The sequence below is a fragment of the Salmo salar genome, chromosome ssa12 (assembly GCF_905237065.1).
Source record: "Salmo salar chromosome ssa12, Ssal_v3.1, whole genome shotgun sequence".
Lineage (NCBI taxonomy): Eukaryota > Metazoa > Chordata > Actinopteri > Salmoniformes > Salmonidae > Salmo > Salmo salar.
Window position 1 is genome coordinate 43,217,316 of NC_059453.1, and position 19,514 is coordinate 43,236,829.

Genomic DNA, 19,514 nt, shown 5'->3' on the forward strand with positions numbered 1-19,514 from the left:
ATAATGCGCAATGTCAAGCGTCGCCTGGAGTGGTGTAAAGCTTACCACCATTGGACTCTGGGGCAGTGGGAACGCGTTCTCTGGAGTGACGAATCACCCTTCACCATCTGACAGTCTGACGGACTATTCTAGGTTTGTGGATGCCAGGAGAACGCTAACTGCCCCAATGCACAGTGCCAACTGTAAAGTTTGGTGGAGGAGGAAAAGTGGCCCGGGGCTGTTTTCCAGGGTTCGGGCTAGGCCCCTTAGTTCTAGTGAAGGGAAATATTAACGCTACAGCATACAATGACATTCTAGACAATGCTGTGCTTTCAACTTCATGGCAACAGTTTGTGGAAGGCCCTTTCCTGTTTCAGCATGACAATGCCACGTGCACAAAGTGAGGTCCATACAGAAATGGTTTGTCGAGATTGGTGTGTAGGAACTTGACAGCCCTGACCTCAACCACATCGAACCCCTTTGGGATGAATTGGAATGCCGACTGCAAGTCAGGCCTAATCGCCCAACATCTGTGCCCAACCTCACTAATGCTGTGGCTGAATGGAAGTAAGTACCCGCAGTAATGTTCCAACATCTAGTGGAAAGCCTTCCCAGAAGAGTGGAGGCTGTTGTAGCAGCAAAGGGGGACCAACTCTATAGTAATGCCCATGATTTTGGAATGAGATGTTCGATGAGCAGGTGTCCACATACTTTTGGTTATGTAGTGTATTTAACCCCTTTTTTGGGCAGGCACAAAACTACCTTCATACTTCCATTCGTTTTTTTTTTTTACCAGTACGGGTTACCTTCCGACGAGTCCCGTGACACGTGTGGGGGTCGTAGAGCAAAACGGAATCTCCTCTTTCCATCGAGTGATCATAATAGTTTGTAGGCCAAACTGTTCAGATGCTACAGACGTTTACGTGAGATGACCAATCTGCGGGATGTCTCATGGTCTGGCAAACGCTGTTGTAGCTCTGCCACCTTTCAACGCGCTGAAGTGCGACACTGGCGAATTGAGACACATTCAATGCACTCTAAACTTAAATTGACAGATTTTTGATGGGGATAAAAAAAAAAAGTTACAAAGATAGACTCAGTTGACTCAGAGGTGATAATTTTTCAACGCTCTGATTGGCCAAAGTGGCCAAGCCTCTGATGTGCATCCACAGTGCGCACACAGCCTACAGTTCATATTTCTTACCACCACCAGGAAGAAACCACAATATCTCTAGGCTGCTATACATAGGCTATTTATTTGGTTTGTCATTCTATAATTTTTTCATTGACTTTTTGTAGTAATTACATATATTTGTTTGAATACATTTTACAGAAATAGTTTTAGCAGCTCCAATAAAGTGAGGGAACGCCGCGGCAGTACTACAAGCATTACCATTTCTCCCGTCAAAGTGGAAGAACAGTCTGGCACGCTGTATGAAACGGAGGCGTGCTTCACCTGCACGGATAGTAGCAGAGGCTGACGATCTATTAAAAGTCTGAGGAGGCGCACAGCGTGGTTTCAGGGTTCTTGTTATCCGGGATTATCCCAACTCAGACGTTACCTCAAGTTTAAATTTAAAATGGTTACGGTAAGGATAGCGGTTAAAGTTAGGTTAGGGATGTCCTGATATTGAAATATTTTTGTTCTGTGTGGCAATGGAGCGGTATTTTAACTAGGGCTTAGCTAGCTAACGTTAGCTACCTATGCTAGCAGCTAATTTGAGTTAGCATTCAAACTACTGTAGCTAATACAATATTTGTTTTACACACATATATATATATATTTACTTTAATAGGTTCTCTCTGCCTCCGTTTGTGTCCTTAGAAAAATCAAAATAATTAAAACATCGGGAAGATTGCACAAGTGGTAGCAAAGCAGCCAAATGTGGATAGTTGAAGACAGGGCAACGTTTATTTGTCACCAGAGCGGTTTAGAACGCGTTGGTACGTTCCACTTTTACCAGCATACAGAAGTATAGAGTGGGTTCCTGCAGATTCAGAAACGCCCAACAGCAAGAATGCCTTGGATGTGCAACAATAACACAGCCTCATAGTTGAAAAATATCTAATGTTTTAAGGTCAACTGATTCATACCAGGTTTAGTTATATTGATCTGGAAATAGCTGCAATATTACGGTCAGAACATAGGCCTCCTTTTTGCGTTTTATATTCTATAAATAAAACTGTGCAGGTGTGACAGAATGCTGTGACACTCATTTGTTGGTTTTCCAAGGTTAGTTTGGAGTCAGGCTACACATTCCACATCTTCATTTTTCTGATTTATATTATCATTTTAATTACAGAATACTAAAAATAACAATACATAAAACGTCTTTTAAAGAAACCATTGAATATTACAAAGGTTGTGAATTGCAAAGTTAGGATATAAAATCTTTGAACAATGGTACATAATTGAAAATAAAAATACATTTCATAAAATGCATATATTAACAGTTCTACCACATAAAAAAAACAAGATGGGCACAAATTGCAGACAGATGAGATGAGTTAGGTAGGCTACTGCGATAGCGCAGTGAACTATTCCATAACATGGAAGAGAGACGTGTGATGCACGCCACACCAAAATCAGTTTAAGTTCTCAAGTCGTGTCTATGGTCAAAAATCAGTTGCCATGAACACGAGAGAAAAAAAAGATTCAAACTACTACAAAAGTGACTTGGTGACTGCTCCCATTATATTCACACTCATGTCTCTACAGAAACCCCTAAAACTGGCCTTGGGTCCTCAAAAAAAACTGGCTCCATTGGTTGAGCTATACAATGCTTGCCAATGTTTGGAAGTTACTTCTTCTCGAACGTACATAACGGTCAGAGCATCTTGGAACACAAATCCTGGGTGCACAACCAGGGCACACAACCATTCCTATACTGTACAATTGTGGTCAGTGGTCCGACTTACCGAAAAAGCTACCATTTGACCATAAATATGCTATCATGGTGTCGACCAAAATGGGATTGGAATCCACAATGTGGAAGTGGATAAGGGGTGAGCGCTTCACAGGGCTTTAACCTTTTCGGCCAATGAAAAAAACATGCATAACCAACATTGTGCTATCTATCTCCAATTCTCTTTTTCTGCTCCTTCTTTCTACAAGTCATTTGGGATGCAGCCAAGGACTTGCAAGTCCAGCTGACACCAGAGGCTTTTTCAGGGACAGCAACCTTATATAATGTACAGATTGTGACACATTGTGTAAGCATTTTCTAATGTCTGTCCATACATTATATTTCTATCTGCAACATTGTAAAACATTGCACCCAATTCTAAAAGCGCCAAACTTCACTTCCACGACAAAACTGGCCCAAGTCATGTCCGGACAGAGGTATTTCATTGGTCTCATTGGCCAAAAATGGGAGATAGGGACACATTATTGGCATGGTAAACACAGAGGGGGAAGAAGCCACGAGTTCATTATGATCTTTTGCTCTGCCAATAAAGTGTCCAATATGACTTAGGAGTGCCGAGTGATGCAGTTGTTCCTTCTCCTGAGCAGTAGTGGTTACAGTGGCCCATGAAGACAAGATGAAGAGAGAGGAAGAAAGATAAACCGAGATGAGTCTAAAGGACCTGAGAGAGCCGCCTGGACACGGAGGGGTGGAGGTGAAGCGACGATGGGACAAGAGCCAAGCCGCTCAGTGGGTTGATTTCCACCTGGGATCCAACGCCATTTTGCAGTGGCTGGTTTAGCTTAACGAGTTGCCGTTTTCAGACCGAGTCCCCCTGAGTTTAAGCGCACATCAGAATAATCAGGTTGTCAGTTGTCGTTTTGTAGTTTAGAAATCCACAGAGAAAAGCGGGAAATAGAAATCAAACACACAATTATCACAAATGTACTATTAGCTTTGGAGAGAGAGAATGCTTGTCGGGTTTAGCGGCAAGTTGTCTGTGATTACAGGGTCTCAGTCTTAGGATGCTAATGTGGGTAGGAGGAGAATTTGAGTCCCGGAAGAGGTGTCACACTGTTTGCTACTACAGTGGGCTCCATCTAGCCCCCCATCCCCAAGTCCTGTTCATTGTTCTCTAATGGGAGGAGTCCCAGAGATTAGAGTGCTTGTTTCACATGATGTGTATGTGCAAACACTTGGGTATGTGCATCTGTACGTGTGTGTGTTGGTGAGCATGCATTTATGTATGATACATGTCAGTATTCACATGAGTGTGCATGTATGATTGTGTGTGTATGTCTGAGAGAACATGAATGATTGTATGTATGTAAGTATATATATGTATGTATGTTTGAGTGGTATCAGTGCTGCTGGTGATAGTTGTTTTGTATGCGCGGAGCTGGCTGGCTGGGTCTAGATTAAGGCAGCCGTGTCCATAAGGGTCATGTTGGGATCCTGGCTGGCAAAGAAGCGTACGTCTCGGTCCTTGTCTGCCTGCAGGGCCATCACAGTCTCCTCCAGCTCGTCTGAGTAGGCACTGCCTGGCTCTTTAAAGTACGCTGCAGAGAGAGCCAAGTAAAGTCAGCATTTATTTAAAGTGCATTTTACATGCGTCACAACCCTAGTAATAGAATGAATAGAACGTGTGCCCCCATTCAATTCAAATCAATGAGGCCATAATGAGTGGACCGGTGGGGAGTAATTATATTTCTATGGTCACAACACACTTTACATAATTAAAAAGGAATATAAGAAAGTAGGAAAATTGGGAAATATGGAGATTAAAAAAAAAAGAAAAGGGGAACAATGAGGAAAAGAGGGAAAACATTACCAACAAAATGAAGGGAGCAAATAGTCCACAGAAGATAGAGGGAAAACAATATTCTAAGTGGTATGCTCATTTGGATAATGGAAAATACTGCATCACACATTTTGGGAAGAGCCAAAACACCACTATGCCACGAGAGATACATTTGTTGCACTGGGAAAGACAACGTACTACAACTATTGAACACCAACTGTCATCAGTGTCCAATTTAGCCGTCTTTAGCTTATACCCAGGAGTTTGTCAAGCAATAGCTTGAACGTGTGCCATTGGTTTTTATATAGCCAATGCTTTAAAATGTACAAGACATATTCCCTCTCGGGAGCAAATAACTATGTATTTTATTATTGGGTGCATAGAGGGCCCAGTCTGGTCTGGGGTGAAGTTTTACCTAGGTACAGATCTAGGATTAGCTCCCCATCCCCCAGTCCTAACTGAACCATTAGTTGGGAAAATGCTTAACTGACCACATATCAGCATCTAGGGGCAACTTCATCCTACACCTCCCAGTCTTTACCTTTCTCCATTACACTCTGACGCAGTGCTTTGGCCACCAGCACACGGACGTTGGCGACTGGGTCTGACGATAGGCTGAGTAGACTGGGGAGGAGGTGCTGGGCAAACTGGTCCATTGGCATACAGTCCTCTTCCACTATGGCCTGGGAAACACAGCGGAGAATTAATACAAACCAACTTAAATAGAGAGACAAGACAGATGACACATGGAGAGCAGGGTCATATTCATTAGGGAATGCTAAATAATTTGTTCTACTATTTTCCAATGGAAAACAATATTAGAGTTTCTTATTGGACTACTCTAGGTCAGGGCTCTCCAACCCTGTTTCTGGAGAGCTACCATCCTGTAGGTTCACACTCAATCCCTGATCTACCACATCTGATTATAATAATTAACTGGTTGATACGCTGAACCAGGTTAGTTACAAACTGGGGTTGGAACAAAAACCTACAGGACGGTAGCTCTCCAGGGACAGGGTTGGACACCCCTGCTCTAGGTAGTCCCTCCCTGTTGCAGTCAGTTTATTTCCATTTGGTGCCTAATGAACATGACCCAGCAGTCAACAATGGCCATACAATCTTCACACCTGCATTCTTTCAGAATAGTGCTATGGCAAGCACTGCTGACGCAATTTCACAAAAAAAAAATTAATAATAATCTGAACGCAGCAGCTATTGGAAATGGTGTTTGTACAGATTTTCATATATTGACATTTCGTGAACAAAACATTGTCCTGACCTGGCAGATAAAGGCAAAGGCCTGGCGGCCCACCCACTTGGGACAGTGGCAGAAGCGGACGATGAGCTCGTTGATGAAGTTCAGGCCCAGGTCATGGGCTCCACATGCATACATCTTCTGTAAGATCTCCACCACCTAGAATGGACGAGACAAAGATGAGACAGAGGCTGCGTCCCAAATGGCACCTTATTCCCTATACAGTTCACTACTTTTGACCAGAACCTATTGGACCCTGGTCAAAAGTACTGCATTATAGACGGGTTGGTTGTTTAGCAACAAAACCGACGCGTGTGCAACTATGGAGCAAAACAGACAGGGTTGGCTTAGATTGTTGACAATATGAGAACTATATTTTGTCTATTGAAAACATAAATACATTTGCACAATGAGCACTTGTCTCTCGGATACATCATTAGTTATTGGTTAACTAGCCAGCGAATTTTGGCCATATTAGCATAAATATGACATCAGTCAAAATAACTCAAAACAAGGCATGGTATCAAGAACAAGATAAAACTAACTGAAACGAGCCACCTACGATTCCCCACATGGCAGCTTCTTCTCATTGTTGCTAGTTATCTGGCCATCCAGAATCGCAACAACACATGTCCGCTATCCCGTCTATAGGGGAATACTAGGTTGCCATTTGGGACACAAGCAACGTTTTGGTGCTTTCCATTCTAAAGGCAGGCAGGCCACTGCATTAAGATGATTGTTGTCTACTTCCACAGAAGTTTGCAACATCAGAAATATCCCAATTGACACAATACAGACATACTCACACCTCATATCATTCAGCACAATTACTACTTTAAGTTCAATCAAAAAAATAAACTGATCTTGATCATTCAAAAGTTACAGTTTCAATAACACAAGTACAAACGGCATGCCTACCAGCTTGTAAGAGATCCACCGAACTTCCGACACTTTGTCTGAGCAGAGGGTCAGTGCTATTTGTCTGAGGTAGTCATACACATCGTAGTGGCTGTACAACTCTATGATCAGGATAAGCTGCCTGTGGACACACATGGATAAATTCTGTTCAACACACACGGGCTCTAATGTATAGGGGTCATCCTAAAAAAAAATCTGCTTTTCTGAGGTCTTCATTCCACAAAAGAGGCCCAACAATATTGCTATATGTTTTGGGGGCACCTGCCACTTTTTCCATTGACTGCTTTTGTGACAGCATGAACAGCGCCAGGTTACCTGTCTGTCTGTGCTATCATACCAAGTCCTTGTCACTCATTAATTTATCATTAATCATGTTTGGCTTGACAATGTGCAATGGAGTGGGAAAGAGGACTATCAGATATGGGACCAGGCAGGCACCATGGAGGGCTTTCTCCATTTTAAAAGTAGTCAGTTTTCTTACTTTTTTATGTTAGTGATTTACTGCCATACGCCGTGCTGCTAAGGAGTATAATTCATTGGCTGCGTACACAGATTTGCAGATGTTGTCACGGGTGCAGCTAACTGCTTAGGTTTCTAACTCCAACAGCACAGTAATACAATATCAACACAAACACAATCCAAACAAAAAAAACAATAAATCAGAGAGAGCAATGTCAGAGCCCGGAATATAAATAAATGGTGTGTATAGACAGTATGGACAGTATATGAATAGAAAAGGTGTGTACAGCAGTAGTTACAGTTGAAGTCGACAGTTTACATACACCTTAGCCAAATACATTTAATCTCAGTTTTTCACAATTCCTGACATTTAATCCTAGTAAAAATTCCCTGTTTTAGGTCAGTTAGGATCACCACTTTATGTTAAGAATGTGAAATGTCAGAATAATAGTAGACAGAATGATTTATTTCAGCTTTTATTTCTTTCATCACATTCCCAGTGGGTCAGAAGTTTACATACACTCAATTAGTATTTGGTAGCATTGCCTTTAAATTGCTTAACTTGGGTCAAACGTTTTGGGTAGCCTTCCACAAGCTTCCCACAATAAGTTGGGTGAATTTTGGTCCATTCCTCCTGACAGAGCTGGTGTAACTGAGTCAGGTTTGTAGGCCTCCTTGCTCGCACCCGCTTTTTCAGTTCTGCCCACAAATGTTCTATGGAATTTGAGGTCAGGGCTTTGAGATGGCCACTCCAATACCTTGACTTTGTTGTCTTTAAGCCATTTTGCCACAACTTTGGAAGTATGCTTGTGGTCATTGTTCATTTGGAAGACCCATTTGCGACCAAGCTTTAACTTACTGACTGATGTCTTGAGATGTTGCTTCAATATATCCACATCATTTTCCTACCTCATGATGCCATCTATTTTGTGAAGTGCACCAGTCCCCCACAAAAGCACCCCCACAACATGAAAAGCTACCCGCGTGCTTCACGGTTGGGATGGTGTTCTTCGGCTTGCAAGCCTCCCCCTTTTTCCTCCAAACATAACAATGGTCATTATGGCCAAACATTTTTTTTTTGTTTCATCAGACCAGAGGACATTTCTCCAAAAAGTACAATCTTTGTCCCCATGTGCAGTTGCAAACCGTAGTCTGGATTTTTTATGGTGGTTTTGGAGCAGTGGCTTCTTCCTTGCCGAGCAGTCTTTCAGGTTATGTCGATATAGGACTCGTTTTACTGTGCTTACAGATACTTTTGTACCTGTTTCCTCCAGCATCTTCACAAGGTCCTTTGCTGTTGTTCTGGGATTGATTTGCACTTTCGCACCAAAGTACGTTAACCTCTAGGAAACAGAACGTGTCTCCTTCCTGAGCGGTATGACGGCTGCGTGGTCCCATGGTGTTTATACTTGTGTACTATTGTTTGTACAGATGACCGTAGTACCTTCAGGTGTTTGGAAATTGGTCCCCAGGATGAACCAGACTTGTGGAGGTCTACAATTGTTTTTTCTGACGTTTTGGCTGATTTCTTTGGATTTTCCCATGATGTCAAGCAGAGAGGAACTGAGTTTGAAGGTAGGCATTGAAATACATCCACAGGTACACCTCCAATTGAATCAAATGATGTCAATTAGCCTATCAGAAGCTTCTAAAGCCATGACATTTTCTGGAGTTTTCAGAGCTGTTTAAAGGCACAGTCAACTTAGTGTATGTAAACTTCTGACCCACTGGAATTGTGATACAGTGAATTATAAGTGAACTCATATGTCTGTAAACAATTGTTGGAAAAATGACCTGTGTCATGCACAAAGTAGATGTCCTAACCGACTTGCCAAAACTATAGTTTGTTAAAAATAGATTTGTGGAGTGGTTGAAAAACAAGTTTTAATGACTCCAACCCAAGTGTATGTAAACTTCCGACTTCAAGTGTATATAGGATGAGCCATACAGTATATACATATAAAGTGGGTAAAACAGTATGTAAACATTGTTACAATTCCTTCAGAAAGTATTCACAACCCTTGACTTTTTCCACAATGTGTTGTGTTACAGCCTGAATTTAAAATGGATTCAATTTATATACTGCTCAAAAAAATAAAGGGAACACTTAAACAACACATCCTAGATCTGAATGAAAGAAATAATCTTATTAAATACTTTTTTCTTTACATAGTTGAATGTGCTGACAACAAAATCACACAAAAATAATCAATGGAAATCCAATTTATCAACCCATGGAGGTTTGGATTTGGAGTCACACTCAAAACTAAAGTGGAAAACCACACTACAGGCTGATCCAACTTTGATGTAATGTCCTTAAAACAAGTCAAAATGAGGCTCAGTAGTGTGTGTGGCCTCCACGTGCCTGTATGACCTCCCTACAACGCCTGGGCATGCTCCTGATGAGGTGGCGGATGGTCTCCTGAGGGATCTCCTCCCAGACCTGGACTAAAGCATCCGCCAACTCCTGGACAGTCTGTGGTGCAACGTGACGTTGGTGGATGGAGCGAGACATGATGTCCCAGATGTGCTCAATTGGATTCAGGTCTGGGGAACGGGCGGGCCAGTCCATAGCATCAATGCCTTCCTCTTGCAGGAACTGCTGACACACTCCAGCCACATGAGGTCTAGCATTGTCTTGCATTAGGAGGAACCCAGGGCCAACCGCACCAGCATATGGTCTCACAAGGGGTCTGAGGATCTCATCTCGGTACCTAATGGCAGTCAGGCTACCTCTGGCGAGCACATGGAGGGCTGTGCGGCCCCCCAAAGAAATGCCACCCCACCCCACACCATGACTGACCCACCGCCAAACCGGTCATGCTGGAGGATGTTGCAGGCAGCAGAACGTTCTCCACGGCGTCTCCAGACTCTGTCACGTCTGTCACGTGCTCAGTGTGAACCTGCTTTCATCTGTGAAGAGCACAGGGCGCCAGTGGCGAATTTGCCAATCTTGGTGTTCTCTGGCAAATGCCAAACGTCCTGCACGGTGTTGGGCTGTAAGCACAACCCCCACCTGTGGACATCGGGCCCTCATACCACCCTCATGGAGTCTGTTTCTGACCGTTTGAGCAGACACATGCATGCACATTTGTGGCCTGCTGGAGGTCATTTTGCAGGGCTCTGGCAGTGCTTCTCCTGCTCCTCCTTGCACAAAGGCGGAGGTAGAGGTCCTGCTGCTGGGTTGTTGCCCTCCTACGGCCTCCTCCACGTCTCCTGATGTACTGGCCTGTCTCCTGGTAGCGCCTCCATGCTCTGGACACTACGCTGACAGACACAGCAAACCTTCTTGCCACAGCTCGCATTGATGTGCCATCCTGGATGAGCTGCACTTCCTGAGCCACTTGTGTGGGTTGTAGACTCCGTCTCATGCTACCACTAGAGTGAAAGCACCGCCAGCATTCAAAAGTGACCAAAACATCAGCCAGGAAGCATAGGAACTGAGAAGTGGTCTGTGGTTACCACCTGCAGAACCACTCCTTTATTGGGGGTGTCTTGCTTATTACCTATAATTTCCACCTGTTGTCTATTCCATTTGCACAACAGCATGTGAAATGTATTGTCAATCAGTGTTGCTTCCTAAGTGGACAGTTTGATTTCACAGAAGTGTGATTGACTTGGAGTTACATTGTGTTGTTTAAGTGTTCCCTTTATTTTTTTGAGCAGTGTATTTTTGGTCACTGTCCTACACACAATACCAAAGTGGATTTTTTATTTATTTATTTTACCAGCTAAGTTGACTGAGAACATTCTCATTTACACAAACGACCTGGGGAATAGTTACATGGGAGAGGAGGGGGGATGAATGAGCCAATTGTAAGCTGGGGATGATTAGGTGTCCATGATGGTATGAAGGCCAGATTGGGAATTTAGCCAGAACACCGGGGTTAACACCCCTACTCTTACGATAAGTGCCATGGGATCTTTAGTGACCACAGAGAGTCAGGACACTAGTTTAAAATGGCACCCTACACAGGGCAATGTCTCTAATCACTGCCCTGGGATCTTTTTGTAGACCAGAGGAAAGGGTGCCTCCTACTGGCATTCCAACACCACTTCCAGCAGAATCTGGTCTCCCATCCAGGGATGGAACAGGACCAACCCTGCTTAGCTTCAGAAGCAAGCCAGCAGTGGGATGCAGGGTGGTATTGCTGCTGCATTTACAATGCATTTGGAAAGTATTCAAGACCCCTTGACTTTTTACAAAAAAATTTACATTACAGCCTTAGTCTAAAATTGATTTAAAAAATGTTTTTAATTACATCTACACACAATACCCCATAATAACACAGAAAAAACAGGTTGAGAAATTTGCGCAAATCTATAAAAATAAAATATCACATTTACATAAGTATTCAGACCCTTTACTCAGTACTTTGTTGAAGCACCTCTGGCAGAGATTACAGCCTAGAGTCTTCTTGGTTATGACACTACAAGCTTGGCACACCTGTATTTGGGGAGTTTCTCCTGTTTTTCTCTGCAGATCCTCTCAAGCTCTGTCAGGTTGGATGGGGAGCGTCGCTGCACAGCTATTTTCAGGTCTCTCCAGAGATGTTAGATTGGGTTCAAGTCCGGGCTCTGGCTGGGCCAATCAAGGACATTCAGAGACTTGTCCCGAAGCTACTCCTGCTTTGTCTTGGGTGTGTGCTTAGGGTCGTTGTCCTGTTGGTGGCCTGATTGGTGGAGTGCTGCAGAGATGGTTGTCCTTCTGGAAGGTTCTCCCATCTCCACAGAGGAACTTTGGAGCTCTGCCAGGGTGACCATTGGGTTCTTGGTCACCTCCCTGACCAATGCCCTTCTCCTCTGAATGCTCAGTTTGGCCGGGCGGCCAGCTCTAGGAAGAGTCTTGGTGGATCCAAACTTCTTCCATTTAAGAATTATGGGAGGCCACTGTGTCCTTGGGGACCTTCAATGCTGCAGACATTTTTTGGTACTCTTCACCAGATATATGTGCCTCGACACAATCCTGTCTTGGTGGTCTGCGGACAATTCCTTCGACTCCATGGCTTGGTTTTTGCTCTGACATACACTGTCAACTGTGGGACCTTATATAGACAGGTGTGTGCCTTTCCAAATAATGTCCAATGAATTTAATTTACCACAGGTGGACTCAAATCAAGTTGTAGAAACATCAAGGATGATCAATGGAAACATGATGCACCTGAGCTCCATTTTGAGTCTCATAGCAAAAGGTCTGAATACTGCTTCGTCATTATGGAGTATTGTGTGTAGATTGATGAGGGGGAAAAAAAAATTGAATCCATTTCAGAATAAGGCTGTAACATAACAAAATGTGGAAAAAGTGAAGGAGTCAATACTTTCCGAATGCACTGTATAGTGTAGATGCAGAGCGTTAACACCTTTAGTTGGCTCTCCCTATTTAGATTTCTCGAAAAACATTCCTTTATCTGATTTCCCTAATTTTCGTTTTGCTCCAACTTTTTGGTTTGCTTCCTGTCTACGATTGGTGTGGGTTTTTCTTTTGATTGACACTTCTTGGGCAAATTCAGTGGGTGCTCATGGTGGGTGTCTTTTAGGTTCCAGGTGTTGTTGCTAGTTAAGTGGACACCCCCATGACTGTCTTTCAGAACCCCTCCCAAAACCCCACCTGTTTCGTTTTGGTTGTTGTCAGTGACTCAGTTCCCCCTTCTGTTTGAGCAACAATTTCTTTCTTGTTAGGGAAAGTGACACCCTTCACTGCGGCCCCGTCGATGTGGATGGAGGCATGCTCTCTCTGCTGTCCACTGTCAGCTTTTGTTGACATTGAGAGGTGAGGTTATTTACCTGGTACCACTCAGCTTGGGCACTAACCTCCTGTAGGCTCTTGTCATTGTTGGTGATCAGGTCTAACACTTGTGTTATCAGCAAGATTTGGAGTCGTGCTTAGCCACACAGTCATGAGCGCACAGGGACTACCGAAGAGGGCTTAGCACACATCCCTGGGGGGGACCCTTGTGTGGAAAATCAGCGTGGGGCAGAGATGTTGTTGCCTACCCTCACCGCCTAGGGGAGACCCATCAGGAAGTCTAGGACACAGTTGCACAGGGAGGAGTTTAGTCCCAGGGCCCTGAGCTTAGTGATGAGCTTGGGGGGCACCATGGTGTTGAAAGCCTAACTGTAGTCGATGAACAGCATTCTCACATAGGTATTTCTCTTAAATCAGGTGGGATAGGGCATTGTGCAGTGCAGTGGCTATTGCGTCATCCGCGGATCTGTTGGGGCAGTATGCAAATTGTAGTGGGTCGAGGGTGTTGGGTAAGGTGAAGGTGATATGGTCCTTGATTAGCCTCTCAAAGCACTTCATGGTGACAGAAGTGAGTACTACGGGGCAATAGTCAATTAGTTCAGTTACCTTTGCTTGCTTGGGTACCAGAACAATGGTGGACATCTTGAAGCCAATGGAAGGGGCTATGGCTACACACCTTCCTTGCCAGCTGGTCTTCGCATTCTCTGAGGATGCGCGCTGGCTGGACTCTCTGTGACCCAAGCTATAGGCCCTTAAGTCTGATTGAAAGGCTTCCATTGAAAGGCTTCAAGATGTCCACCATTGTTCTGGTACCCAAGCAAGCAAAGGTAACTGAACTAAATGACTATTGCCCCTCCATAGTTTAGGGCCTAATGAATGCCATCAGAGACTTGTGGCAAGTGGGCCCTCTAGGGAGAAATATGGAGGACTCAATCCTAAATGAATGACAAAGATTGGCCCTGATCTAAATTAACGGGAGACTTACTCGGCCAGCTCGTATCTAAACCTCCAGTTGCGGCTGTTGTCTGTCACCATGAACTCCTGCAGCTGGTACAGGTACTCTCTCCTCTTCTCAGCATGGAGTAACTGCCAGAGACAAGACAGAAGATACAGACAGCTGAAAGACCACAGATCCAAGTTATAATGTCTCACCAAAGTGAGCAGTATTCATCGTTGCAAAACCCCTGGACAACACATTCTCTTTTATTAGTAACAAAAGGCACATGTATCAAAAGAAATAGAGGCAACCCGTTTAAGAGTGAAAAGACACAAATACAAACGTCTCTCCACCTCTAGACCAACCACATTGTTATTGTGAAAGACAATCTGTTCTGTGACAACCATATAAACCCAGTACACAGGTCAAGTCAGGCAGCATTCTACAAATGCCTCACATAATAGGTGACTATCATGCAGTGCATCAGATAGCCATCTAAATCTACACTGAACAAAAATATAAAACGCAACATGTAAATTGTAGGTCCCATGTTTCATGAGCTGAAATAAAATCTCTGAAATGTTCCATATGTACAAAAAGCTTATTTCTCTCAAATTACATGAACAAATTTGTTTGCATCCCTGTTAGTGAGCATTTCTCCTTTGTCAAGATAATCCATCCACTTGACAGGTATGGTATATCAAGAAGATGATTAAACAGCATGATCATTACACAGGTGCACCTTCTGCTGGGTAAAACACCACTTTAAAATGTGCAGTTTTGTCACACAACACAATGCCACAGATGTATCAAGTTTTGAGGGAGCGTGAAATTGGCATGCTGGCCACAGGAATGTCAACCAGAACTGTTGCCAGAGAATTGAATGTTCATTTCTCTACCTCTAACATCTTTTTAGAGAATTTGGCAGTACGGCCAACTGGCGTGATGTGGGCGAGCAGTTTGCCGATGTCAACGTTGTGAACAGAGTGCCCCATGGTGGCGGTGGGGTTATGGTATGGGCAGCCATAAGCTATGGACAAAATAGCATTTTATCGATGGCGATTTAAAATGCACAGAAATACAATGACGAGATCCTGCGGCCCATTGTCGTGCCATTCATCTGCCGCCATTACCTCATGTTTCAGGATGATAATGCATAGCCCCATGTCGCAAAGATCTGTACACAATAATGGAAGATGAAAATGTCCCAGTTCTTACATGGCCTGCATACTTACCAGACATGTCACTCATTGAGCATGTTTGGGATGCTCTGGATCAATGTGTATGACAGCGTGTTCCAGTTCCAGCCAACATCCAGAAACTTCGCACAACCATTGAAGGGGAATGGGACAACATTACACAGGCCTGATCAACTCTATGTGAAGGAGATGTGTCGCGCTGCATGTGGAAAATGTGGTCACGCCTCTACTTTTTAATGGTGTCTGTGACTAACAGCTGCATATCTGTATTTCCAGTCATGTGAAATCCATAGTTTAGGGCCTAATGAATGTATTTCAATCGACTGATTTCCTTATATGCCAGCGGCATACCACCCTGCATCCCACTGCTGGCTTGCTTCTGAAGCTAAGCAGGGTTGGTCCTGGTCAGTCCCTAGATGGGAGACCAGATGCTGCTGGAAGTGGTGTTGGAGGGCCAGTAGGAGGCTCCCTTTCCTCTGGTCTAAAAAAAATATCCCATTGCCCTGTGTAGGGTGCCATCTTTCGGATGGGACGTTAAACGGGTGTCTTGACTCTCTGTGGTCACTAAAGATCCCATGGCACTAATTGTAAGAGTAGGGGTGTTAACCCTGGTGTCCTGGCTAAATTCCCAATCTGGTACTCATATGGTCACCTAATCATCCCCAGTTTACAATTGGCTCATTCATCACTCCTCTCCCCAGGTTGTTGCTGTAAATGAGAATGTGTTCTCTGTCAACTTACCTAGTAAAAAAATACGAGCTGTACACTCAGTAAAATGTTTGAAATTGTTGTTTATTTTTTGTTCAGTATAAATCCAATCTAGATTAACCATGTGGCAGCTAAAAGTTCCAGTCTGTTTGTGCTATCATACCAACTCATTGTCAATGTTTGGCTTGACAATGAGGAATGGCGTTGGCAAGGGCACAAACAGATCTAGGACCAGGCTAGTAAAACAGCACAGCAAGTGGACCAACATGTAGATAGATGAGATTTAGAGTCGCTTCACAGTTTGCTTGTTACATGTATGGTGGTCTCACCTTAAGGAAGTCATAGAGGTGTTTGAGCACGCCGATGCGCACCTCGTCCAGGTCCTTGAGAAAGCCGTTGAAGATGGGCACCAGGTCAGCCGCCGTAAGCTGGTCTCCCAGGATCACCGCCAGCTCGTGGATGGAGAACGCCAGCGTACGGCGCACCTTCCACTGTAGTGGTAATGAATATAAAGACAGAAGATTAGCTTGGCCCTACACCAAAACAAGCCTTTTCCACATGTCAGGGAGTTAAAACTCAGAGGAAATGGCTGATATGCCTCGGGCAATGACTACACAGGCTAACACAGCCACTCCCTACCTCAGCCAAGCTGCAATACCACTAATTGAATAATGAATCTAACAATCCACTATTCTTCACAAAAGTAACTGAAGTTAAGCTTTAAGTGAAAATGACAAGCTGTATTGATTTTGGTTGCAAACTAATAACTCCATATTACATCATGAGCGCGGTTACCAAGCAGTCACTAAACTTGTCATTTGCATAGCAACGTACATACTGTAGGATTTGCAACACAAATCTAACAGTTGTTTTCTGACGGGTATCAGTGCATCAATCTCTAATGATGAGATTATGTCAACACATGGCGTGTTGTTCACTTTCACACCTCACAGTCTGATAAAATTTTAAAAAGCTATATTTATTTTTGTTGGAAACCAAGCAGTTACCATGGCGCCGGAGGAGATGGCTGCCGTTTTACGGACTCCTAACCAATTGTGCTATTGTGGGTGATTTTTCGCGTAATTTGTAACTTATTTTGTACATAATGTTTCAGCCACCGTCTCTTATGACCGAAAATAGCTTCTGGATATCAGGACAGCTATTACTCACCTCGTACTGGACTAAGATGTTTTCTTTAACAAGTCGGACGCGAAGGATTTACTTCAGACACCCGACAAGGTCCAAATCCCTGTCATTCGCATTAGAAAGAGACGGAGATATCGACGACATACGTTGGGGTGCCTTGTAAGGATCCGACGGCGAGTGAGTAATCTGTTAGACAATGTACAATCAATGGATAACAAAATAGACGAGCGGGCAAGTTGGCTAGCGGGAAAGTTAGCTGGTCCTGCTGTTGGATGCACAGGTACGTGCTGACGTGTCATCACACATGCTACGTTTTCTATTGTGATTGTTCAATAACGACCTCTTTAAAAATAGAGCAGAATCCTATTTTCTCCGCCTCCTATTTCATATAATCCTATTTTTTTCATAGGCACGCGCACCATTGACCGCTCCGCCTCGATATAATAGCACCCCCGCATAGGATTCATTGAAAATGAATGGGCCACCCCGTCCACTGTGTCAGTGCCTTTAGAACCCAGTGTCCTGGGTCATGTTCATTAGGGCATGCAACTAAAAACGGAAAATGAAAATGAGCGTTTCTTATTGAACAATAAATTGTACCCTTCTTGTTTCAGTCCGTTTTGGTGTTTAATGAACACAACCCAGGTCAGGGCCCCACCTGTATAGCCCAAAATAAAGATATGGGAGTGCCCCCAAAAAGCACACACCTGTACGTCAGTGGCGAGGGTCTCGTAGGTGTCCTTGAGGCAGTGCCAGTTCTGTTGGCCCAGGGTGAGGGCTACGCCGGGCAGGCTGAACGCACAGTGCTTGGCAATCTCTGTGTCCACCGTCTGGGCCCGTGCCGGGTCCGTCATGGAAAGGTACTGGTCCAGCAGCTGCTGGGGAATCACATTCTGGGGAAGAGGGTGGGGAGAGGGACACGAGTAAGAGGAGTGGTTAAAACCTGTCACTATCATAGCCATGGCAACAGCAGCGGTCAGTAGAAAATGTTAGGAGGCTGGTTTGGTTTCCCGGAGACAGACTAAAGCCCGGTTCACATTTAACAGCCGAGACCATTTTATGCAGATTTAGAACAAAGTTTGCGTGATCTGAACGGTGTAGTTTTAGAAGGTCTCATGTCGGCTGCTGGAGGAGTTTCCAAAATGCAACATGTCAAATCTTAGCTAAAGACTTGAGACGAGACAGTCCGTTTAGCCAATCAGAGAACAGCGCGCTAAAGTTAAGTGTTTAAGTCAAGCTGACAGCCAACTATCAATTTCTGAGGGGTTAGCTGCAGTGAGCTGTCCTAGCTTTTTTTTTTTTTTTTTTACAATTACACATACATAAACATTTTGAAAAGGTATTTTTTGTTTCTAAACTCACCACACACCCCTTCTCTTTTCCACACTTTGTTGTGTTTGTTGTCATTTTGTCAACAATCGACATAAAATTCCAAAGATAACACTAATATATCTTGATTAGATAAGTATTCAACCAATTTAACATTTAAGTAAGTTTGGTGCAGTATTTTTCAAAAAAAATGTTTTATGAAAACGAGTCGTCTCTCGTTGAATGACAGACTTTATTGAAGAACCCCTACTGTTGACCAATCACCGACGAAGGGGCGTAGGCTTTGGCTCCGAACTTCGGCTTGCCTCCAGAGAATGTTTTATGTGCCCAAACATCCCCCCCAAAAAACTAGCCAAAGTCAAAAACGAACAAAATGTTGTCATAATATATGCACAAACTCTACCGAACTGTTTCGGCTGGGAAACAGGCGGATGCCTTTAGTCTCTATGAGCTTTGCACACCGGGATTGAAGCTCAGTCATGTAGGTTGTTGGCCATTGCTAGACAGCCATTTTCAAGTCTTGCCATAGATTTTCAAGCTGATTTAAGTCAACACTGTAACTAAGCCACTTAGGAAAATTCAATGTCGTCTTGGGAAGCAACTCCAGTGTATATTGTTGTATAATTGGCCTTGTGTTTTAGGTTATTGTCCTGCTGAAAGGTGAATGTCTCCCAGTGTGTTGGAAAGCAGACTGAACCAGGTTTTCCTCTAGGATTTTTCCTGTGCTTAGCTCTATTCTGTTCTTTTTAACCTAAAAATCTCCCTAGTCCTTGCCGATGACAAGCATACTCACAACATGATGCAGCCACCACCATGATTGAAAATATGAAGAGTGGTACTCAGAGATGTGTTGTGTTGTATTTTCCCCAAACATAACGCTTTGTATTCAGAACAAAAAGTTAATTTATTTTCCTTGTTGCAAACAGGATGCATGTTTTGTTATATTTTTATTCGGTACAGGCTTCTTTTCATATTTTTGTTAGTATTGTGGAGTATTTGGTATTTTATTAGGATCCCCCAATATTGTAACTACAATATTGATCCATCCTCAGTTATTTCCCATCACAGTCGTTAAACTCTAGCTGTTTTAAAGTCACCATTAGCTTCATGGTGTAATCCCTGAGCCGTGTC

At 43.6% G+C, this 19,514-nt stretch overlaps 1 protein-coding gene across 3 annotated transcripts in view; it reads right to left on the bottom strand.

Annotated features, from left to right (window-relative positions):
* Window positions 1-2,245: 2,245 nt before the first annotated feature.
* LOC106565070 (serine/threonine-protein phosphatase 4 regulatory subunit 1) overlaps window positions 2,246-19,514 on the bottom strand; it is a 53,152-nt gene continuing 35,883 nt past the window's right edge. For all 3 annotated transcript variants that reach the window (XM_045691391.1, XM_045691390.1, XM_014131696.2), the window contains exons 14-20: window positions 17,762-17,947; window positions 16,238-16,399; window positions 14,050-14,150; window positions 6,860-6,980; window positions 5,966-6,100; window positions 5,228-5,369; window positions 2,246-4,444 (exon numbers count right to left, since the gene is read on the bottom strand). In XM_045691391.1, the coding sequence (XP_045547347.1) occupies window positions 4,299-4,444; window positions 5,228-5,369; window positions 5,966-6,100; window positions 6,860-6,980; window positions 14,050-14,150; window positions 16,238-16,399; window positions 17,762-17,947 (993 nt within the window). In that variant the 3' untranslated portion in view covers window positions 2,246-4,298. The remainder of the gene's footprint in view (window positions 4,445-5,227; window positions 5,370-5,965; window positions 6,101-6,859; window positions 6,981-14,049; window positions 14,151-16,237; window positions 16,400-17,761; window positions 17,948-19,514) is intronic.